This window comes from Mirounga leonina, unplaced genomic scaffold, assembly GCF_011800145.1.
Source record: "Mirounga leonina isolate KUSES-001 unplaced genomic scaffold, KU_Mleo_1.0 Mir_321, whole genome shotgun sequence".
In the NCBI taxonomy this organism is placed as follows: Eukaryota; Metazoa; Chordata; class Mammalia; order Carnivora; family Phocidae; genus Mirounga; species Mirounga leonina.
The window spans coordinates 592,354-611,250 of NW_023270680.1; the positions used below are offsets into that span (position 1 = coordinate 592,354).

An 18,897-nucleotide genomic window follows, 5' to 3' on the forward strand; every position below is an offset into this window, starting at 1 on the left:
AGCATAAGGCAGAGAAGACGGCTGCCTCGGAATTTATAGATGACACTCCATATTCTGCGGCGCCTCTCTACCTTTATGAAGTAACCTGGCAATTTAGGGGAACGGCTTCACGTGCTTGGAGCCTGTCACCAGCCCCTGATCCTAGTGGATATACTGGCTGTTACCAACCACTCATCAAACGTTGGGCGGACATTCATGAAGCTCCTCTCGGGCCCAGGGATGAGCCAGTGTAAGAGTATGGAGACGAGTGGGCTACCCTTCCCTTCCTTGAGGGACTCGGGGGACCGCAGCATCAGTGAGGACAAGGCCTGCCGCTAACACTGGCAGGTCCTTCCACGTTCAGGGGGTACCTTACACGTGACCGTATGCGTGTGCACACGTATTTGTCCATCTCAGTAACTGGACAGAGGGAAAAGCCAGGTCAGGAAAGGCGAGGGGTTTTACAACAGTTTCCTGGTGCGCAGGGCAGTACTGAGAAGCCCATCTTCTGTCCCCAGGTGCCAGGGGGCCTCCAGCACCACCCTCCGCCATCCAGGCAGGAGGCAGGGTGGACCAGGCCTCCGGAAGTGTGGCTCACCGTTGTCGGAGCGGGGAGGTATCCGTCTGTGAGCTGGGGAGAGTCCTGCGAGCCTCCACGGTGGAGGTAGCTTTTGATTTGGCCCCAGAGAAAGTGGTTGAATGTCTGCAGGTGGGAAGCGAGGTGGGGGACCAGTTCAGGCCGGTGGGCAGGCGTGCAAGGCCTGGTGCTTTGAGAAGGGCAGGGAGCAGGTGCATCGGAGGCTCAGCAGGAGGAGAGGGCTGCGGGGGCCTGGTCCCCACTCCTGTGGGGCCTATGATGGTTTTTGAGCAGTGAAATGAGTTGATGAGAGTTTTTTTTTTTTTTTTTAAGACTTTATTCATTTATTTGAGACTGAGAGCATGAGCCCCGGGGGCAGGGGGGTGGGCAGAGGAAAAGCGAGAAGCAGACTCCCCGCTGAGCAGAGCACCTGACGTGGGGCTCTATCCCAGAACCCTGGGATCATGACCTGAGCCGAAGACAGACGCTCAACCACTGAGCAACCCAGGTGCCCAAGATGATGAGAGTTTTGGTTTAAAAATGCAACTTAACAGCTGTGACGAATGTAAATTGGAAGGGTCAGCTTTTGGGGCTCATCAGTCTGGATGCATTCGAAGGCTGTCAGAAAGGCTGCCACTTTATGGTCTTTTCAAGGGGCGGGAAGGAGAGGAGGAGGATTAAAAAGCTCCCGGAAGGTTCGGAGGTTGCCAGCATCTCTGCTTCGTGTGTGAGGACAGCGAGTCCCACGTGAGGCGCCTGCGGGGTGTTTCGGAGAAGGTGGTGACTGGGCAGGAGTTTGGGGGCTGGGGCCGCAGATAGAGGTTAAGGTCTCCTGAGCGTGACCCTCTCCCCGTCCCCCTGGCCAGCCCGTGGGGAGGCCTCGCGGCCCGAAGGGAGCCGACCCCATGGCTTGGGGAGCCTTGTTGGCCAGGAAGCCAAAGCAAGGAGGGCGCCAGGTGTGCGTGGGCCACAGGCAGGGGCCTGCTCTCTCCCCTCGGGTCTGCTGGCCGGGAGGTCGCCAAGGCTCGTGGGCAGCAGCTTGCGGTTCCCTTGGTCTTTACAGCTGAGGCCGCGGCCCTAAGCAGCCCAGGGCGAGGCTTCGGGCCACTTCTTATTTCTCCCAGGCCTCCGCAGCACAGCTTGGAAGAGGCATGAAGGAAGGGAAGGGACCTGTTCCCAGGCACGTGCGCTCGGCTGGCGGGGAGAGGCTCTGCCCCTGCAGGAGGGTCCGACGCCTTTCTCCCTGGGGCTGGGAGGAGGGGTGTTTCCCTGCCTTCTGGGACTGTTGTGGTGACCAGTCTCCTGGTTGCCGGAGCAGGGGATGGGAGACGGCCAGAAGCTCCCGACACTGGCGAGTGGGGCAGCTGTGAGACCAGTCCTGCATCTCCAACCTACCAGACCGACGGAGGTGCCCCTTAGGCTCTGGTGTCAGAGGAGAGTAGGTGATTGTGATGCGGGCTTTCCAGAGAGGGAAGCCCATACTTGAAATCAGAGCAGCGTTTCAGCGAGTCTTCAGATTCCCATCTGTGAGTTCTTGGAGGTGGAGGGCAGCAGTATTTCAAGCACGGAAGGTTCTAGAAGGAACTAGGTACCTTTGAGAGCCAGGTGATAATTGTACCATGCCCTTGCTTCGGTCGATGTCTAAGGTAAATTCTGTGCAGTGTGTTAAGTCCAAGAAATAAAATCAGGCTATGTGTATGTAAGTGAAACTTATTTTCTAAGTATTTCCCTCCGGGTTGGAATTTTCTCCTGAGAGCGCTATTATGCAAAGCAATATTTTCTTTTTGGTGAAAGAGCTTTGGAAGTAAATCCTTTGGAATCCACCTGTGGATTATTTTGACTGTCTCCCTTCCCAGAAAGGCTGCCTGCTGAGTTTTTCTTCCCCAAAGACAGATGGGTTCAGTAAGGAAGTAACAAATATAACCAAAATACCCGGAAGATTATACTTGTTTAGGGCAGAGTGTCTAAGCTCATTCCTTACTGACATCTTGGGCTGGATACTGTGTCATGGGAACCATCCTCTGTAGCCTCTGTGGTCTCTACCCACCAGATGCCAGTAGGACACGCCACCCCCCACCTCTAGTGGTGACAACCAAAAATGTCTCCACTTGGCCACATGTGCCCTAGGCTCCAGCATCTCCCCTGGTTGAGAACCAGTGGTTTAAGAGGATTGTCTGCTCATGCATTTCTGTAGGAGAATCTAGGAAATGTCATTGGTTTAGTAAATCTGTTTAGTTTTTCTTAGAGATTAGAATATAAAACGGTATGGACGCCCTTCTTTTCTGGAACAGATGTGGTTAGTGTTGATACGCTCTTTCATATTCATCACTCATTTGCTCACAAGCCTTTGGGTGCGTGAGCTCCTCCTTGGTGTGAGGGCCACGGCGGGGCGGGCGGTGGGGCAGGGGGCAGGCCCAGCCAGTGGCAGTGAGCGGGCGGCGCAGGGGGTCCCCTCGAGCCTCCCGGGGAGCAGGTGTTGTAAACAGCTGAGGGTCGTCCAGCAACGGTGCCAAGGGGGATTCTCTCAGGTCAGTGAGGCCTTTCCCTTAGAATCCTTCCTTCATCTCGCTAAAGTGGCACTTTTCCTTCCTTCTAGAAGGGCACCGAGAGGGCACTTACCGGAACCCAGGCTTTTTTCACTTGCTGGAAACAGCTCCTGGATAACAGCCCTCCGCCTGGCAAGTGGCTGGTGCACTCAGGCTGCTGCGCAGGCTCACACTTGCAGGTGTGGCCCAAACTCTGGCGCGGGGCACTCGTACACACTCGTGTGCGCCACACAGACCGTGTGGACTGAAAACAGCGGTTTTGAGTTTCAAAACTGTGCCTTAGGGGCTCTGTGCCTTTCTTCCTCTCTCCCAAACATTACCATTAACCTGAGGCACGACCACAGTTGTTCCTCCGGGGAAACGGACCCATACGCTCTCATATTCGGCCTCTCAGGAGATGAAAAAAGTCATGGCTCGGTACACGACAACCTGCACACCAGTTTTTCATTAACTATACTCTATTTAATAATGGAGAGAGGTAAAGTTTATGGATCAAGTCGTTAAGGGTTTTTTTTCTGATGATGGAAAAAGATACGAGAATTCATGTTCTTCATTTGGGGAGAAATACCTGAATGGGAAACTGCATGTAGATTTTTAATATGTGCTGAAAGACATGGTATTTTAAAGAACTTCTTTAACAAAATGGTCGATAATAAGATTTATTTTAATTTTTCAATCTGCCAAAAAAAAACCCCAAAACAAAAAAAATCAAACTATACTCATATATATATATATATGTATATATATATATATACAGTGTCGACATTTTCAGAGCACTTACATTAGGAAACATTGTGTTTCTTTTCAACCATATGACAATACTGTATATGCCACAATAAAATTTACAAAAACAGTTCCATCAGCAGTCATACAAACATGATTTTACATTTCAATACACAAGAAAAAAATAGACATCTTCCCGGCACTTTTGTTTCCTCATAACCGCTGCCTGTTTCCAGTTTCCACACGTGCTTTCAGACACTTCAGCTTTTAAAACCTAACAGTGGCTATTTTAGAAGTCCTATCCTCTCCAGATGCAAACTTAAATGAGAAATTTGCCATTTAAAAATAACAACCAATGGTTTATTAATGGGTACGGTGAAGCTTCCCCACCACGATGTGTAAAAAATTGCATGAAAGTAAAAATAAATAAAGCTGTTGTAGAGCAATTTTGTTTACATCATAGTTCAGAACAGACACTTAGAACATAAAACTGTCATTAAAGTTTTATAAAGTAATTATTTATATCCAAATTACAACTGTTCAACAAATCTAATGAAAACAGACTGATTTGGAAGGTCCACAGACTTTCACGCCCCAGCACCGTGTGGCTCTAAGCTGCCATGGGCCGCGGTGATGACGTGTCGCGTGTTCTGACATAAGGCACTAGGTCTGAAGAGGCCATGCGCTCGCCTTATGTCATATTACCTGTTACAGACCAGTGAATTCTTTGAAATGAAAAGTAATAAAAATTTCAGGACACAGTGCACTTTAATAACATACAGCATTTGAAATCGCTCAGACAAAGGTCTGAAAACAGTCTTTTAATGCAAGCCTGAATCTCCAAACACATAAACTCTGTTTCTTATGCTCAGTTTCAGTATCACTGGAAAAAATACCCATCGCTAAACCCTGATATACATTCTTAGCCATTTGACTGTCTTCTGTCACGGTCAGTGTTCATGAGGCAAAGCGTGACCCAGAATCTCTGTTCAGGTTCTCCTCCAAGGGCTTCTCCACTCACAGTGGTCATTCTGCTTCCGCCTCCTTCTGTTTGGCACCTGTTGGTAGATGGAGAAATGAAAGTCTCAAAGCAACAGAAAAACACGTCGCAGCTGGGCCTGTCCTACACATAGGAGCAGTGGTTCCCCCCCCCACCCCGCCCCCCGGCTTGGTGGTCTTCACACGTATTCTGCAGTGCCTTAGGAGAATGTTCTAGGTGTCGGGAGGTGGGGACAGGAGACAAGCAGGTGGCTCTAAGCGCCCCACCCCACCTGCAGTCACAGCAGCCCACTTCGAATCTGTGTTACCATGTCAGAAGTCAAAATATGCAAGATTCAGTTTGAAAAAAAGAAAAAAGGGTTCTAGCAGCAGAACTGCTAGCATTTTTTTTTTTTTTAAAGATTTTATTTATTTGACAGAGACACAGCAAGAGGGAACAGAAGCAGGGGGAGTGGGAGAGGGAGAAGCAGGCTTCCTGCAGAGCACGGAGCCCGATGCGGGGCTCGATCCCAGGACCCTGGGATCCTGACCTGAGCCGAAGGCAGACACTTAACGACTGAGCCACCCAGGCACCCCGAACTGCTAGCATTTTTAAGAGAAGGGACGCATGTGTTTCAGTGAAGGTGCACGGTGCTGTCACACAGACCCTCCTTCCTTGTGCTTCGCTTTACTGCACGTTGCAGAGCAGTCTGTTCGTACAAACTGAAGGTCCGCAGCAGCCCTGCATCAAGCCAGCCACTGGTGCCGTCTGCCAAACAGCGTTCGTTCCGTGTCTCTGTCACATTCTGGGAATTCTGTGTTTCAGAGTTTTTCATTATTTTACCTGTTATGGTGACCTGCGACCAGTGATCTTTTTCTAAAAGATTTATTTATTTTGAGAGAGAGATGCGGGGAGGGGCAGAGGGAGAGAATCTTTCAAGCAAACTCCCTGCTGAGCGTTGAGCCCAATGTGGGACTTGATCCCACGGCCCAGGAGATCATGACCTGAGCTTAACCAACTGAGCCACCCAGGCGCCCCTCAGTGATGTCTGAGGTTACTGTTGTAATTGTTGGCACCACGAACCACACATATAAGACGGCAGCTTAATAAATGTGTGCGTGCTCGCTGCTCCACTGACGAGCCTTTCCCCGACCCCGATCCCTCTCCTCGAGCCTCCCAGTCCCTAACACAGTTCAGCAGCTAAAGCAGGAGAGGAGAAGGCAGCGCCCGGCTGCCCAGCTCCGCGGGACAGGCCGCCCTCTCGCGAGGGGCCAGCGCGGCCGGTGACCTGCCCTCGACGCCGGCGCTCGGGGCCCTTCTGAAAACCCTCGGGTGCTCAAGGACGAGGCTAAGCGCGCTCGGCCCGTGCGCTCGAGCCGAGGAGAAGAGGACGAGGAGCGCGGCCTGACGCGGGCACCGACGGGCCGCACGCTCGGGAGCAAACGGGACCGGCCGAGCAGGGGCTGCTCCGGGACGAGCCAAGCACGGGGGTTCCCGAGTCCCCTCCCTGTCCGGGGGGACGAAGGACCCGGCGCGTGACAGCAGCTCGGCTGATGCGGCGGCGGCGGGGCCCGAGAGCACCGACCCCCCTTCCGAAGGCAGCTGTCCTGGGGGGGAAAGGCGCCCGCCGCGGAGGGCGAGCCGTCGGTGCGGGGAACTGCACGGGTGTCCGGGGAACCCGCGCGGCCGCGCCGGCCTCCAGCGCCCAGCACCCGAGGGGTCGAGGGGTGGGGGGGTGGGGGGGGCTCAGGGGCCGCCAGCGCCGCCCCCACCCTCCACCGGCAGGAAGACGGCCCCGCTGAGAGCTCCGGGGGCGGGTGGCCCGTCCGCAGGGGGGGCTCTTCCCGTGAAGGCCTGCTCGTGGTCGTTTTAAAATTCCTTGGATCTGCTTTATTGCGATATTCGCTTTATTGCATTGGTCTGGAACCGAACCCACAGTATCTCTGAAGTGCGCCTGTACACACTCATGAGAATGTTTTTAAAAAGCGTAACATTTATGGATATTTGCACGGAACACCTGTCTGGCTGGCACGTTTCCAAATGGGCCGGTGGGAGCGCTACCATTTTTCTCATCACAGCAGCTTCTCCTGTTTTAGCTTCAGGCACAAAACGACTTTGGAAAGAGATTAACAACCTATAAAAACAAGGGGCTAGCGAGTTGTAGCTCCTGCTTCCAGATCAGGTACTCACTGGTGGTGTGTGTGCATATATGTGGTTCCTTTGGATGGTCTAAGTTTTACTGTAGCTGCTGCTAAACTGTTGTGATGGCAAGTCGGTATCCTCCGTGGAGGACTGCGTCTGTCAGCTGTTGAAAAGAATGACCTCTGGTACCTTTTATTCGCGTAACAGTGGCCGCTTTCTAAAAGTGCCTCTTCCTGCCTAGTCCGTGAACACCCACCCGGTGGTGCGGCCCCTGGGTACGGATGGTGCCTCGTCGCGCACAAGCCGCTTCGTGCACGGTTTTGGTTTCAACTCAGAGTATCTTTGCAGGGTTGCAGGCCTGTGTCAGGCCGCTCGCTCTACAGCTGCGTGGGCAGAGGCTACACGAGCTGAGCAGCTTGCCCACACTCGGGCAGCTCGGAGGGCAGGCGGGGAATCAGGCCCATCGGGCTGCACTCGTCTGATGCTTACACGCTCGGTGTGAGCGTCTCAAGGGCTGCTGATCCGAGGCGGGCCGGCCCTGTGTTCCAGGAGAGTTCTGCTCCAAACGTTCACTTGTCATCCGGTTATTAGGAACACGGAGCGTCTTCCTAAATAGTGTTCTACACATTACATTGTAGAGAATTCTAATTCAACTACTATCTTTAGAACGTTATTTCTGTGGTAACGCACACTTCAAATTCTGGCTGTGAAACAGGGTTCCTCCCCACAGAGCAGTATTAGGGACTTAGAATTTTTAAAATCTCAAATGTGGATGGAAATGTAAACTCATGCAGCCCAATATTCTCATTTTAAACTTTTCAAAAAGTTATTTTAAAGTAATCTCTATACCAATGTGGGGCTTGAACTCACAACCTCCAGATCAGGAGTCTGATGCTCTAGTGACTGAGCCAGCCAGGAGCCCCAGGCAACATTCTCATTCTTATGGCCTGTGACACTAGGCATAAAGACGATAAAGAACTTGACTTGTTTGCTCTTGAGTTTGTAATGCACAAAGAATCTTGGCCACAGGACAGAGGAGGGCTGAAATTCTCGCTGACGCTGTTGGGCACATGTGTGCGTTGGCCCAGGCCTGCTGCCCGGGGTAAGGGGGGCCTTTTCTGAAGGTGCGAAGCTACGTGCCTGCAAGGAGGAGTCTGCTCTTGAGGAGGCCTTTTCCCACTGCGCATGAGGGAGCTGTGGAAGTTGTAGGTTAGTGTCATCGCACTCCCTGGACTGGTCTTGCTCCTCTGCTCGATGTCACGTGTGTGAGGTCGAATACAGCAATGTGTGTTCATGGTCAGTTCTGTGTGGGGCATTCCACAGAACAAACGTCATGCAATCTGCTGCTTCTGCTAGGTGTCTGGGTTATTTCCAGCTTTGGGTTATTACAAATAATGCTGTCAACAGTCTCATATTCATTTAGTCATTTTATCACTATTTCATGATTATGAAGATTATCGTGAGTTTCAGGTTCCCTAAGAGCTGAAATTGAAACTGTCCGAGGCCCCAGCGCTAGAGTTTCTGATTCCATGGACGGCCCTCAGGTGTTGCTGCTCTCACATCGTGGATGGGCTGTTTCTCACTGGTGCCACGGATTCCTTCCAGATGAGCATCTTTAGGTTATAAACCGACTGAAACCTAGTCTTGGCCAGTTTGGTTTCTGAACTCAAGAAAAATCAATACTCTAGTACATGCACACTTCAGACTCTCAGAAGTGACTTAGTCTGTGGTCTTGGCCTGTCTTGGCACAGCTTAGTCCGGCCCCAGGCTGGACTGTTTGTACTTAATGGGGGTGGGAAGGGGAGAAACAGGGAGAAGGAGGGCTGGTGGTTATTGGACCCTGCAGCCCACCCCTCGCCGTTAAACACGGCACACAGGACACACCAACCCCTCTTTCTTTGGAGGCCCCCCCATCTCCCTGCAAGCTCCCTGACTGCGCTGTGAGCGCTTGCTCAGAGTTGACCTGGCAGAAAACGAGATTAGCCACCAGTGCTGTTCGCTAGTTGATGTAATTTCCAAAGAGATCTTAGCTTTTTAATGGAAAAGGTTATGAATCTGGCAACGAATCCTCAATTATTCAGGCACTGTGGTCGTGGATAGGATGCTAAGAATACTTTCTATCAACTTTTCTCTCTCACCCAACTAGAACAGTAAAACTACAAAGAAAAACCAGACAGAAAGTGCACGGGGTTTCCAGAGGCGTGGGTGCTGGAGAAGCAGCTGCTGGAGGCGCCTGCCCTGCTCCCCGCTCAGCCTGTGTGCTAAGGGAAGGGCCGGCAGGCGGCACGCATACCTGCGGGCGTGAGTATCAGTGCTTGCAGGATGTCCGACAGGGAGATAATACCCACGATGCTATCTGCTTCGTTCACGACCACCAGCCGATGCACCTGCAAACGAGACAAGTAGCTCCCCTGTCAGTTTACAGAAGGTTCTACCTACAATGGGTATAAGCAAATACGTCTTTCATATACTATACAAGGAATACACCCCACGTATAAGAGACAGAAACCGTGTCCAGAACCATGAAAGGTCTTAGGCTCTAAAGTTAAAATGCAATGCTGACTTTAACTACTTGTAGGAAAAATTTGCCAGCTATGTCCCGCTATTCTCAGATTTTAGAATATTAACATATGAATGATACAACCCAAAACATGAACTATGATGTAGTCATAATACTCTTTTAAGCATAAGTTTTTACATTTTTAAAGTAGTATTTCAGTTTCTAGTAACTATCCACTACTGATTTACATGGAAAGACATCCAAGTGAGAGCTGGAACAGAACAGGTCACAGTTCATTGTTTTATAGTCTTTTCTCCACGAAGTTCATATATTAATATGTTCATATGGTTCAGAGGATAAATGAGCTATAATAAAGTGAAATAGAGTATATTCACATGTCATGTTCTACTCAGGTCTTTTATAAGCGAATGGCCAGAGGTATTACTCTAACAAAGCATCCTTAACACAGGAAAGGAGTGAGCAGGCATCAAGCTTCTCTGAGCACCTCTGACTTCCAAGCTTAAGCACTTAGGCCTGAGGCAGCCACACACCTGCTGGTTACCCTGGAGATGATCCTCTTCTCCCTATGTAACAGTTACCCCCCCTCCCCCCCACACACACTGTGGGGGGCACAGGAAGGAGGTGGAAAGGGAAGGAAATTCTGTTTTTAGATTTGTCTCTGATACTGTGTTGGGGATGCTTTTCACATCTTAGCTTGCTTTGGGTTTAAAAAAAAATGACTTTGTTCTTTCTCATGACATGACTTTTGAAAGTTTTTCTAGGGGAGTCTGGCTGGCTCAGTCAGAAGAGCATGCAACCCTTGATCTCCGGGTCCTGAGTTTGAGCCCCACATTGGGTGTAGAGATTACTTAAACTTGAAAAATCGCTCTAAAAAACTATAGGGTCTTCAATAATTCTGCAATACAATTATTTATAAATTAAAATAATAGCTTATATCTAGGATCAGAGAATGCTTTATCATCTATGAGACACATTTTGTTAACGATCAATAATGCTAATTCAAGGGGCGCCTGGGTGGCTCAGTTGGTTGGGCGACTGCCTTCGGCTCAGGTCACGATCCTGGAGTCCCGGGATCGAGTCCCGCATCGGGCTCCCTGCTCTGCAGGGAGTCTGCTTCTCCCTCTGACCCTCCTCCCTCTCGTGCTCTCTGTCTCTCATTCTCTCTGTCTCAAAAAAAAAAAAAAAAAAAAAAATGCTAATTCAATAACTCTCTTTTGAACTACTGAAGGTCAAGGGGTGGCCATCTCACCCAGAGAATTAATTCTACCAGGTAGAAATGACCACCAAAAACATTTTCTTGTCATTTGCTGCTGAGTCTAAACTAGTGAATATTCCTGGGTATCAAAAAGCTGGTGTGGTATTTATGTCATAAAAATAAATCATTGCTGATACTGTATGCCCTTTCTCCAACAACTGTATTTAAGGTAAAATTGGCCTTGGTCCCCCAGTAAGGAGTCATTGGGTGAAAGAAATTTTTTTTTTAAAATTAATTTTTTTAAAAGATTTTATTTATTTGAGAGTGAGAGACAGAGATAGCGAGTGAGAACACTGAGTGGGGAGGAGAGGGAGAAGCAGGCTTCCCGCTTGAGCAGGGAGCCCGATGTGGGGCTCAATCCCAGGACCCTGAGATCATGTCCTGAGTCGAAGGCAGACGCTTAACCAACTGAGCCACGCAGGTGCCCCAAGAAATTAATTTAATGGGGAAAAAAGTCAAGATGCATAATGAGAAAAGTATTGAATTACATCTTTCTTTTCCTCAATGACCCATTTCCTATTACAAAGAAGTATCTGCTTGCTTGCCAGATGAACTGAAAGGACAAGCCAATTACCTTTTTTCTTTTACCTGAGGGATATATGCTCCAACAAGAGAGCTCAGAATGGAGGAGCCCTGCACTCCCCGTGTTCTCCACATTAGCCAGAACCCCGCCACCCGGGAACAGCCAGTTAGTACTGTGCTGTGGGTCCTTCTAGCCTCTCTTCTGCACATATATGCATATAAATGAATAAAATCATACTATATACAGTAATTGGCTTTTTCTCTTAGCAATACATTGCTAATTTTTTTTTTCATATCAACCAAATACTCTTCTAGAACATTTTTCACTGTTACGAGGGACTCTATCATATGGATGTCCATTGTCCTTATAAATAGGATCATTACCTATGATCTTCAAAAGGCACGTAATTCTAAGGACCTTATTAAAAGTTAAGATGTATTCCTAAGTCAATGAAAACTCTTTGGGAAACAAGACTGATGGATATTAAATTCAAGTAGAAACGGTTAGGAGTTCATACTGAGATGCTAGTGAAATGTGTTCCAAAGGCCACAGTAGTGGTAATGGGGGCTGGGACCCCCCTCAGGTGAGCACAGGGCAAGGTGGAAGTCTGCAGTACCCAATGATGAAAACAGAGCTGTGTTTCTGTCTGACGGCTCCGGCAAGGGAGGCCGTCTTCTGATGCGACCCCTACTTCATATGTAATGTTAAGAACACCTGTTAGCCTAAAAAATTATCAGGGACTTTTCTTCTTGGACTGCATTCTCATATTTACAGTAAAAAGTACCAGAGCAGACATAGCATTATGAATGGATTCTGCCTACTCAGGGATTGTTCCAGAAAGAACACTGCTGCATCCTTCAGTCTAGAGAGGGATAAATGGGAGAACATTCCTATCCCTGGCTAATAAGAAAGGAAAGAGGGGCACCTGGGTGGCTCAGTCGTTAAGCGTCTGCCTTCGGCTCAGGTCATGATCCCAGGGTCCTGGGATCGAGTCCCGCGTCCGGCTCCCTGCTCAGCGGGAAGCCTGCTTCTCCCTCTCCCACTCCCCCTGCTTGTGTTCCTGCTCTCGCTATCTCTCTCTCTGTCAAATAAATAAAATCTAAAAAAAAAAAAAAAAAAAAGGAAAGAAATGATTTGGGGAGTGGGTATACTGAATTAGATGCGTTATCCAGTGATCTCGCTCATCTTTTATTTTAGTATACCCAAAAATCCTACACGCAGTAAAGTACGAGGGCACGTGAGTGCTGAGGGTCAGGAAGTGACGTTATCAGACTGTCTACTATTATCCAAATCAGGCAAGAGAGAAAATTAACTTAAAAAGATCAAAAGATAATTTTGATTTATCCTTCACTTTGTTAAAACTATATAATCACACATTTTTAACTTCAAATTCATAAATACCCTAATGGAACTCAAAGCTCTTGGGATATTTGTTTTCTTTTTTTTTTTTTTTTAAAGATTTTATTTATTTATATGAGAGACAGAGAGCCTCATGAGAGGGAGGAGGGTCAGAGGGAGAAGCAGACTCCCCGCCGAGCAGGGAGCCCGATGCGGGACTCGATCCTGGGACTCCAGGATCATGACCTGAGCCGAAGGCAGTCGCTTAACCAACTGAGCCACCCAGGCGCCCCGGATATTTGTTTTCTTAATTATGTATTTTTTAAACCATGGAGGTCTCTTACCAGTTTGATTCAACTATGATATTAGGACTTATCAATTCAATTCAATAAACATTTCCAGATCACCTACGCATCAGGCAACACGCGAGGTTCTGGAGAGGGAAAGCACGATATCCGACAGAACCTGCCTCTGCTTCCCTGGCTGTTCCTGCGATTCACAATCCATCCCCCGTGGCACCCCGGCCAGTGAGTACTTGGGGCAGTGCGGCTGGGGCAGGGGTGGGGAGGGAGGAGTGGCCCCGCTGCCTCACCTCAGCCCGCACTATTCTGTCCACGATGGTCTCCAGGATTTCCAGCTTACTGCACTTCACGACACCCTCGAAATACTGAGAGCGGTGCTGAAGGGCCTGGGTCACTGTGATATCTAGGTTATTGTAGGTTTTTTCAGCAGCAAGGTTCTGTAATAAAGTAACAATGAATTATATCCTTTCATTTCAATTCACATTCATAACCAAAATTAGTAAGTTTCAAGTGACCTGATTTTTAAAAACATTCATGTTCATCACCGTGCCAGGTTATCACATGCTGTTAGCAGTATTTCATCATTAATAATAATTAAAGCTTACGAGGTAGACCTTCGTCGTGGAGCACCCTTGTGACATAGCGTCGGCATGGCCTTCAGAAGAATCCCCCCATTCTTATCCTCTGAGGCTCTAGAGCCCACGTGAATAAAGCCTTTGGAGAGATGGACTAACATTTGTAAGGGGTGAGAAGCGCCCCAGGGTGCCCTGGCCCGGGGAGCCAGGTTTCCGCTGGGAAGGTGCTGAGGGAGCCCCGGGATCGAGCAGCCGTGGAGGAAGAGCAGGCCAGACAGGGCCCACAGACCCACGGGGCTTTAGCCTTAGACAGTCCTACTCAACCAAATTCCAATCAGCCTGTTTTGGGATGTCTGTTATCGTTAAGCAGAAGAAATGAAACAAAAGGGTTTGAGACAGCTGGTTGCAAAGAAGTATTTAACACTGCGATCAACATTAGGGCCAAAAATGATGAGCACATTTGGGGCTACTAAAGTTTCAGTTCACTTTCTTAGAAATACCATAAAACCCTAAGGAAGCACATTTAAAATGGGGAAAAGAAAGCAGCCAGAGGAAAGATGTAGCACTACCGCTAATAGATTTATGCTGGGGATTAAAAAATAGGACCTCCAGTCATTCTCCTGAATGCTTTTTGCTGTCTTCTTTAGAACGGTTGTTCCCATCAGCAAACAATGGGATCCTTAGCAAGGGATCCACAAATTCATGTGTGCACAGCACCTGCCTGCTGGCAGAATGAAGAATGTCTTGTGCATGGCAATAGGACCATTTAAAGTATTTACACATGCTATAGTGCTGGATAAACTATCCATATACTGAAAGGACAACTATAAAGTACTAACATATTTTTCACTGCTAAGCCAGTGAACATTAAGTACAATGACTATGGGCAGTCTACGGAATCCTCTGATCCACACATCCACAAAAGCTATTAAATTAGGGAAAACCGCAACAGATAAGTATGTTTTAAATGCATTCTAGATGACAGGTGTGACAAAATTAAAAATACTTACAATTACATCAAATTTGGAATAAATATCTACAACTTTTCCTAAAAATGAAAACAGAGGTTAGAAAAATGTCCTAGAAACAAAAAATAACATTTAAAATCTATCTTAACCAGATATTTACTAGCAATTAAGTATTGCTAAGTAACAAACTTGTCTAACTTTAAATGAACATGAAATCACATGTTAATGGAAGATGTGAAAATAAGCCAGTTAGAGTTCTCATTAACCTGAGGGCTCCTTGGTGCTGACTTGATCTGCCTTATCTAAATTTTCATCCCCAACCCCTGCCCGCCACCCATCGGATCTGATCCACTGACTACTCAACAGTAAGTTTGCCCCCAGGGGACAAAGTGTGGTCTCCGAGGCCCTGGTATGATCAAACCCACAGACCTGACTCATCCACCACAGGCAAGGCCGACACTCGTCTCTCTACAAAGACATTCAAGGCTTTGATGATGGGAGTGTCCGGGTGGATGAAGGCGATGTTGTGGTAGGTCCCAATTCCAAGGGCATCCAGGTTCTGCTTCATGAAGGCAGGCTTTGGCATATCAGACATCTAAACAGGAAGATAAACACAAATGCTCTAGAGCCCAAACAGACCTTTTTAATGTTCACATGTCCACACTTGGACAAAAAACTTACGTATAACAAATTAAAGTTCGTGTTCTCTAGCATTCTACCTGGCTGTCTGAATTAACATGGAAATGTTACGTATAAGAATTGTAGTTTTTGTTCAAACTGGTTTCTATTCTAAGCTTATAATTAACTACTCAGTAAAATACCGCAGAACACACAGATCGTAAGGTTCCCTTTCCCTTCACTCACTGAAAACATGGATGGAAGAGGAAACAAGAGGTCTCTTTGGAAATTAAGACCCATAGCCACCCAAGAATCCTTTATTCTTAGTTATTTATGTTAAATTCCTGGTCCTGCCGTCAGCATTATTTACGAAGAACCCACACATTTCCAAGCCCAGAGCGTTTGATGGGAATGATCTGAGTTGCGGCTAAGAAAGTCCTCACCCCATCCCACCCTACATCCTGAACTCTCCTCTGGAGGACTCTAACTTGTGATTACTAGGAACAAAGAACAAGCCAACTGAACAGAATTAAAAGAACCTTTAAAAGTTCACTTTTCTTTCCATGGGCTGTTTTAGAGGAGGAGGGAGAAGTCAGAAGAGAGAAGTCTAGGGTCACGTTTGACTAAAACAAAATAAGGTCTATGGTTTCAAAAATCCACCTTGTATAAAGGGTATAGTTGATTCCGTCCTCCTGGTGTACCTTATAATTATCAGGAAAAGATGAACAATTAGAAGAAACAAAATGTTCAAGTCAAAGAGTTCATCAATATTCAAATCATGAGAATCCTAGAAATTTAGAGAAAAAAAGAAAGACCTATTAGGTCATCTAGCCCATCTTGATGCAGGTTAACCCCTGTTCCATATTGTACGCCTAGGCTAACTGTCAAAAGTCTCCACGGGTAAGGCCACTTTTTCTCAGAAAATGATCTCAATTCAGTAAAAACCAGGATCTGAAATTTATTTAAAATTCTGTATTTTAATCTGAAAACCTCTCGCTGCATAGTCTAAGAGCGTGATTTAATTACCATATTGGCCCAAATGTAAGGCGGTACTGGCAGAAGCACCTCCTCTACTCTTTATGAAGAGAAAACACCAAGGCCTGTCTCCAGCTGATACTCCTCGTCCGCAGGGGCGCAGCCTCGAAAACGGGCTGGACTCGACCTCGTCACACCTGGGAGACCTGGGGCGGGTTTAACCCTCTGAGCCAGGCACCTCCGAGCTGAGGGGCAGCAGGGGGAGGGAGGCCACGAGAGGCCGCGGGGCGGAAACCACTCTGCCATGTGCCCGCGGTGACCTGCAAAGTCGTTCCACCTCGCAGTTTCACCACCTATAAAATGGGATTAATCAATATACCTACCTGAGAGGGCAGAGGCGAGGATTAGCCGTGTCTTGGGAAGTGCTTAGGACAGTAGCTGCCCCGTCATCAATGCATAAGAGTATGTAGCTCTGACAATTAATGTTATTTTACAATGCTTACTCTGAGGGGCTGAAAGCCTGTGGGCCCTGAATACACGGCCCCAGCCTGGGTCCCGTCCAGCCTGGACACCGAGGTGGCGGCCCGAGCAGCGCACAGGCCTGCGCACAACAGAGGTGACGTCTGTCCAGCCATCTCCACACGTCCCTAACTATCCCCGACACGGTCTCTCCACTAAACTGTGTGCTTTTCAGTAAACTTCCTACCGTCTTTCTTAGCTTTTATTTAACCACGGAGAGTGTTAGTTTTACCCGTAAACTACTAAAATATAGGACTGGCTTGATGGACATGGGATTCCTCCCACTTACTAAACCTCCTGTGGTTCTGCCTGCAAAATGGAAGCAGAGCCCCAGGAGGAGGAGCCTTGGCTCCTTTGCATCACCCCAGAATGCGAGTTTATTTCCGTAACTGAAGCTGTGTGGAAGGAAATGGGAAAGCTAATGTGATGTAGATTTTTAATGTCTATTAAGTTCTTTCGAAAAATGATTTCATGGGGCAGCTGGGTGGCTCAGTAGGTTAAGCATCTGACCTGTGATTTCGGCTCAGGTCATGATCTCAGGGGTGTGAGATGGAGCCCTGCGTTGGGCTCTGCACTCAGTGTGGAGCCTGCTTAGGATTCTCTCTCTCCTTCTCCCTCTGTCCTCCTTTCTCTCTAAAATAAATAAAATCTTTAAAAAAAAAATAACTTCATGTGATCTCTTCTGAAGCAGGAATGAGGCCTCCTACTGGTCACAGCTGACCAACTACTTCTAACCTCAAACTCAGTGCATGTAACCCAAAGGAAAAAAATTAAAGTCCTCTTGTAAAAACTCTGGTCCTTCTGAGCCTCTTTTAATACTGACCAAAGAGGTCAATATTATGGATGATTATGAAGACATCTCATTCCAAATACAGTTGAAAAAACCTACAGATAACACAGCCCGAATTTGGACCAACATGGTACTCTCTTGCCAAAATTTTATTTGCTTTGTGTTTTTCTATCACAGCAATTTATAATTAGATAATCCTGGGGACAGTATTTTTTGAATGTTTCCAAAACCATGATACCAATAAAGCATCATAAGGCAGTTTGCTATAAATACTGGCTCAATTTATCTTACACAGCACTTTCTTAGACTGACTTGCAAATTGCTTTACTGCCCTCATACTTTAAGTGATAAAATATTCTAATTTAAATAGAGAATTCCAAGTGTTTTTATAATTTTGATACTTGCACTGAAAGGCGATTGCTTTTTAATTGGAATCAACTTGAAGAATGTACAATTTAAATAGAACTAAGTTGAGAAATTGCAGCTGAGAAACGGAGACCTCCTAACAATCCCAATTCCAAAATTAATGTCTCCTACTGAGGTGATAGGAGCCAACTTACTTGAAGTAAATTAAAGTAGATGCAACTACATCTTTAGAAACACTAAAAACTACTTACAAAAAGCTGGAGGAACTTGAGGATTCTTTTGTGGGTAAGTATATAAAGTGCATTCCCACTGATAGGGTCAATAACTGGCAATCTGTGGATTTTATTTTTGATCAACGAGTATACAGCGTCGAAGAGGCTGCGGGAAAAGCCATCAGAGTTGTTAGGAGGCTTTAAAGAGAGATGTAAAACGCTCTGGACCACCCCTGCTTTAGAAGCATTTGCAGTGTTTTTACATCATAGCTTATAATAAAAGGTTGACTTGACTTAAAACCGTGTTTTGGAAAAGTTTTAAACTGGCTATCTCAGCAAATGTTTTGATTTTTTGGTCTGTGTTAATGGCAGATACAAGAGCCAGCTCCAGATCGCTAGAAGTTTCTAGCAGTGCATTTAACGCTGCTGTTCGAGGGACGGCAGCGGTGAGCCCCTGGGACCGCTAACGGACACCACCAGCGTCAGGGAGCTGTGGACCGTGCCCCGCACTGGGGCCGACCTCGTGCGGCCCACTCCGGGACCGCCAACCAGGAGACCGGTGCGTTTACCTGGTTGTTTGGAAATAAACTACTAAAAATCAGTATTCCACTTTTTCTCATTCGTGCTTAGAGTTTGAAGAACATTTTCATACAATGTGGAAATGTATCAGAGCTGTCCCAGAAGGCCTGGATCACAACGTATGTGCTAGAGCGCTACTGAGGGGCGGCGCGTTCTTCCGACCGCCTCTGGACCAATGTCTAACGGAGATTGCCCTTCAACATCGGGGCACATTAGAGCCCCTGGGGGCGGGGGGGCTGCTGTAATGCACATTCCTGGGCACTACTCTCCAGAGGCCACCGAGCAGGTCGGACGTGGAGCCCAGGCATGGGCAGAATTAACAAGCTCCCCAGAGGGTTTGTACGGCAGGTGATCAGGATTTTAAAACTGTTTAGTATGACCATCTTCCCAGCCTCTTATCAATCCTTTGG

The 18,897-nt window shown here is 47.6% G+C and overlaps 1 protein-coding gene and 1 long non-coding RNA gene across 7 annotated transcripts in view; one reads left to right on the forward strand and one right to left on the reverse strand.

Annotated features, from left to right (window-relative positions):
- Positions 1-18,367, forward strand: part of LOC118026825 — a 19,956-nt gene extending 1,589 nt beyond the window's left edge. Inside the window, exons 2-3 of the long non-coding RNA XR_004683686.1 lie at positions 12,986-13,110; positions 18,281-18,367. This is a non-coding gene — a long non-coding RNA (uncharacterized LOC118026825). The remainder of the gene's footprint in view (positions 1-12,985; positions 13,111-18,280) is intronic.
- Positions 3,880-18,897, reverse strand: part of PRKAG2 (protein kinase AMP-activated non-catalytic subunit gamma 2) — a 177,928-nt gene continuing 162,910 nt past the window's right edge. For all 6 annotated transcript variants that reach the window (XM_035029842.1, XM_035029841.1, XM_035029843.1 and 3 more), the window contains 6 exons: positions 17,948-18,074; positions 14,858-15,023; positions 14,471-14,508; positions 13,176-13,322; positions 9,240-9,333; positions 3,880-4,883 (listed from right to left, as the gene is read on the reverse strand). In XM_035029842.1, coding sequence (XP_034885733.1) covers positions 4,852-4,883; positions 9,240-9,333; positions 13,176-13,322; positions 14,471-14,508; positions 14,858-15,023; positions 17,948-18,074 — 604 coding nt within the window. In that variant the 3' untranslated portion in view covers positions 3,880-4,851. The remainder of the gene's footprint in view (positions 4,884-9,239; positions 9,334-13,175; positions 13,323-14,470; positions 14,509-14,857; positions 15,024-17,947; positions 18,075-18,897) is intronic.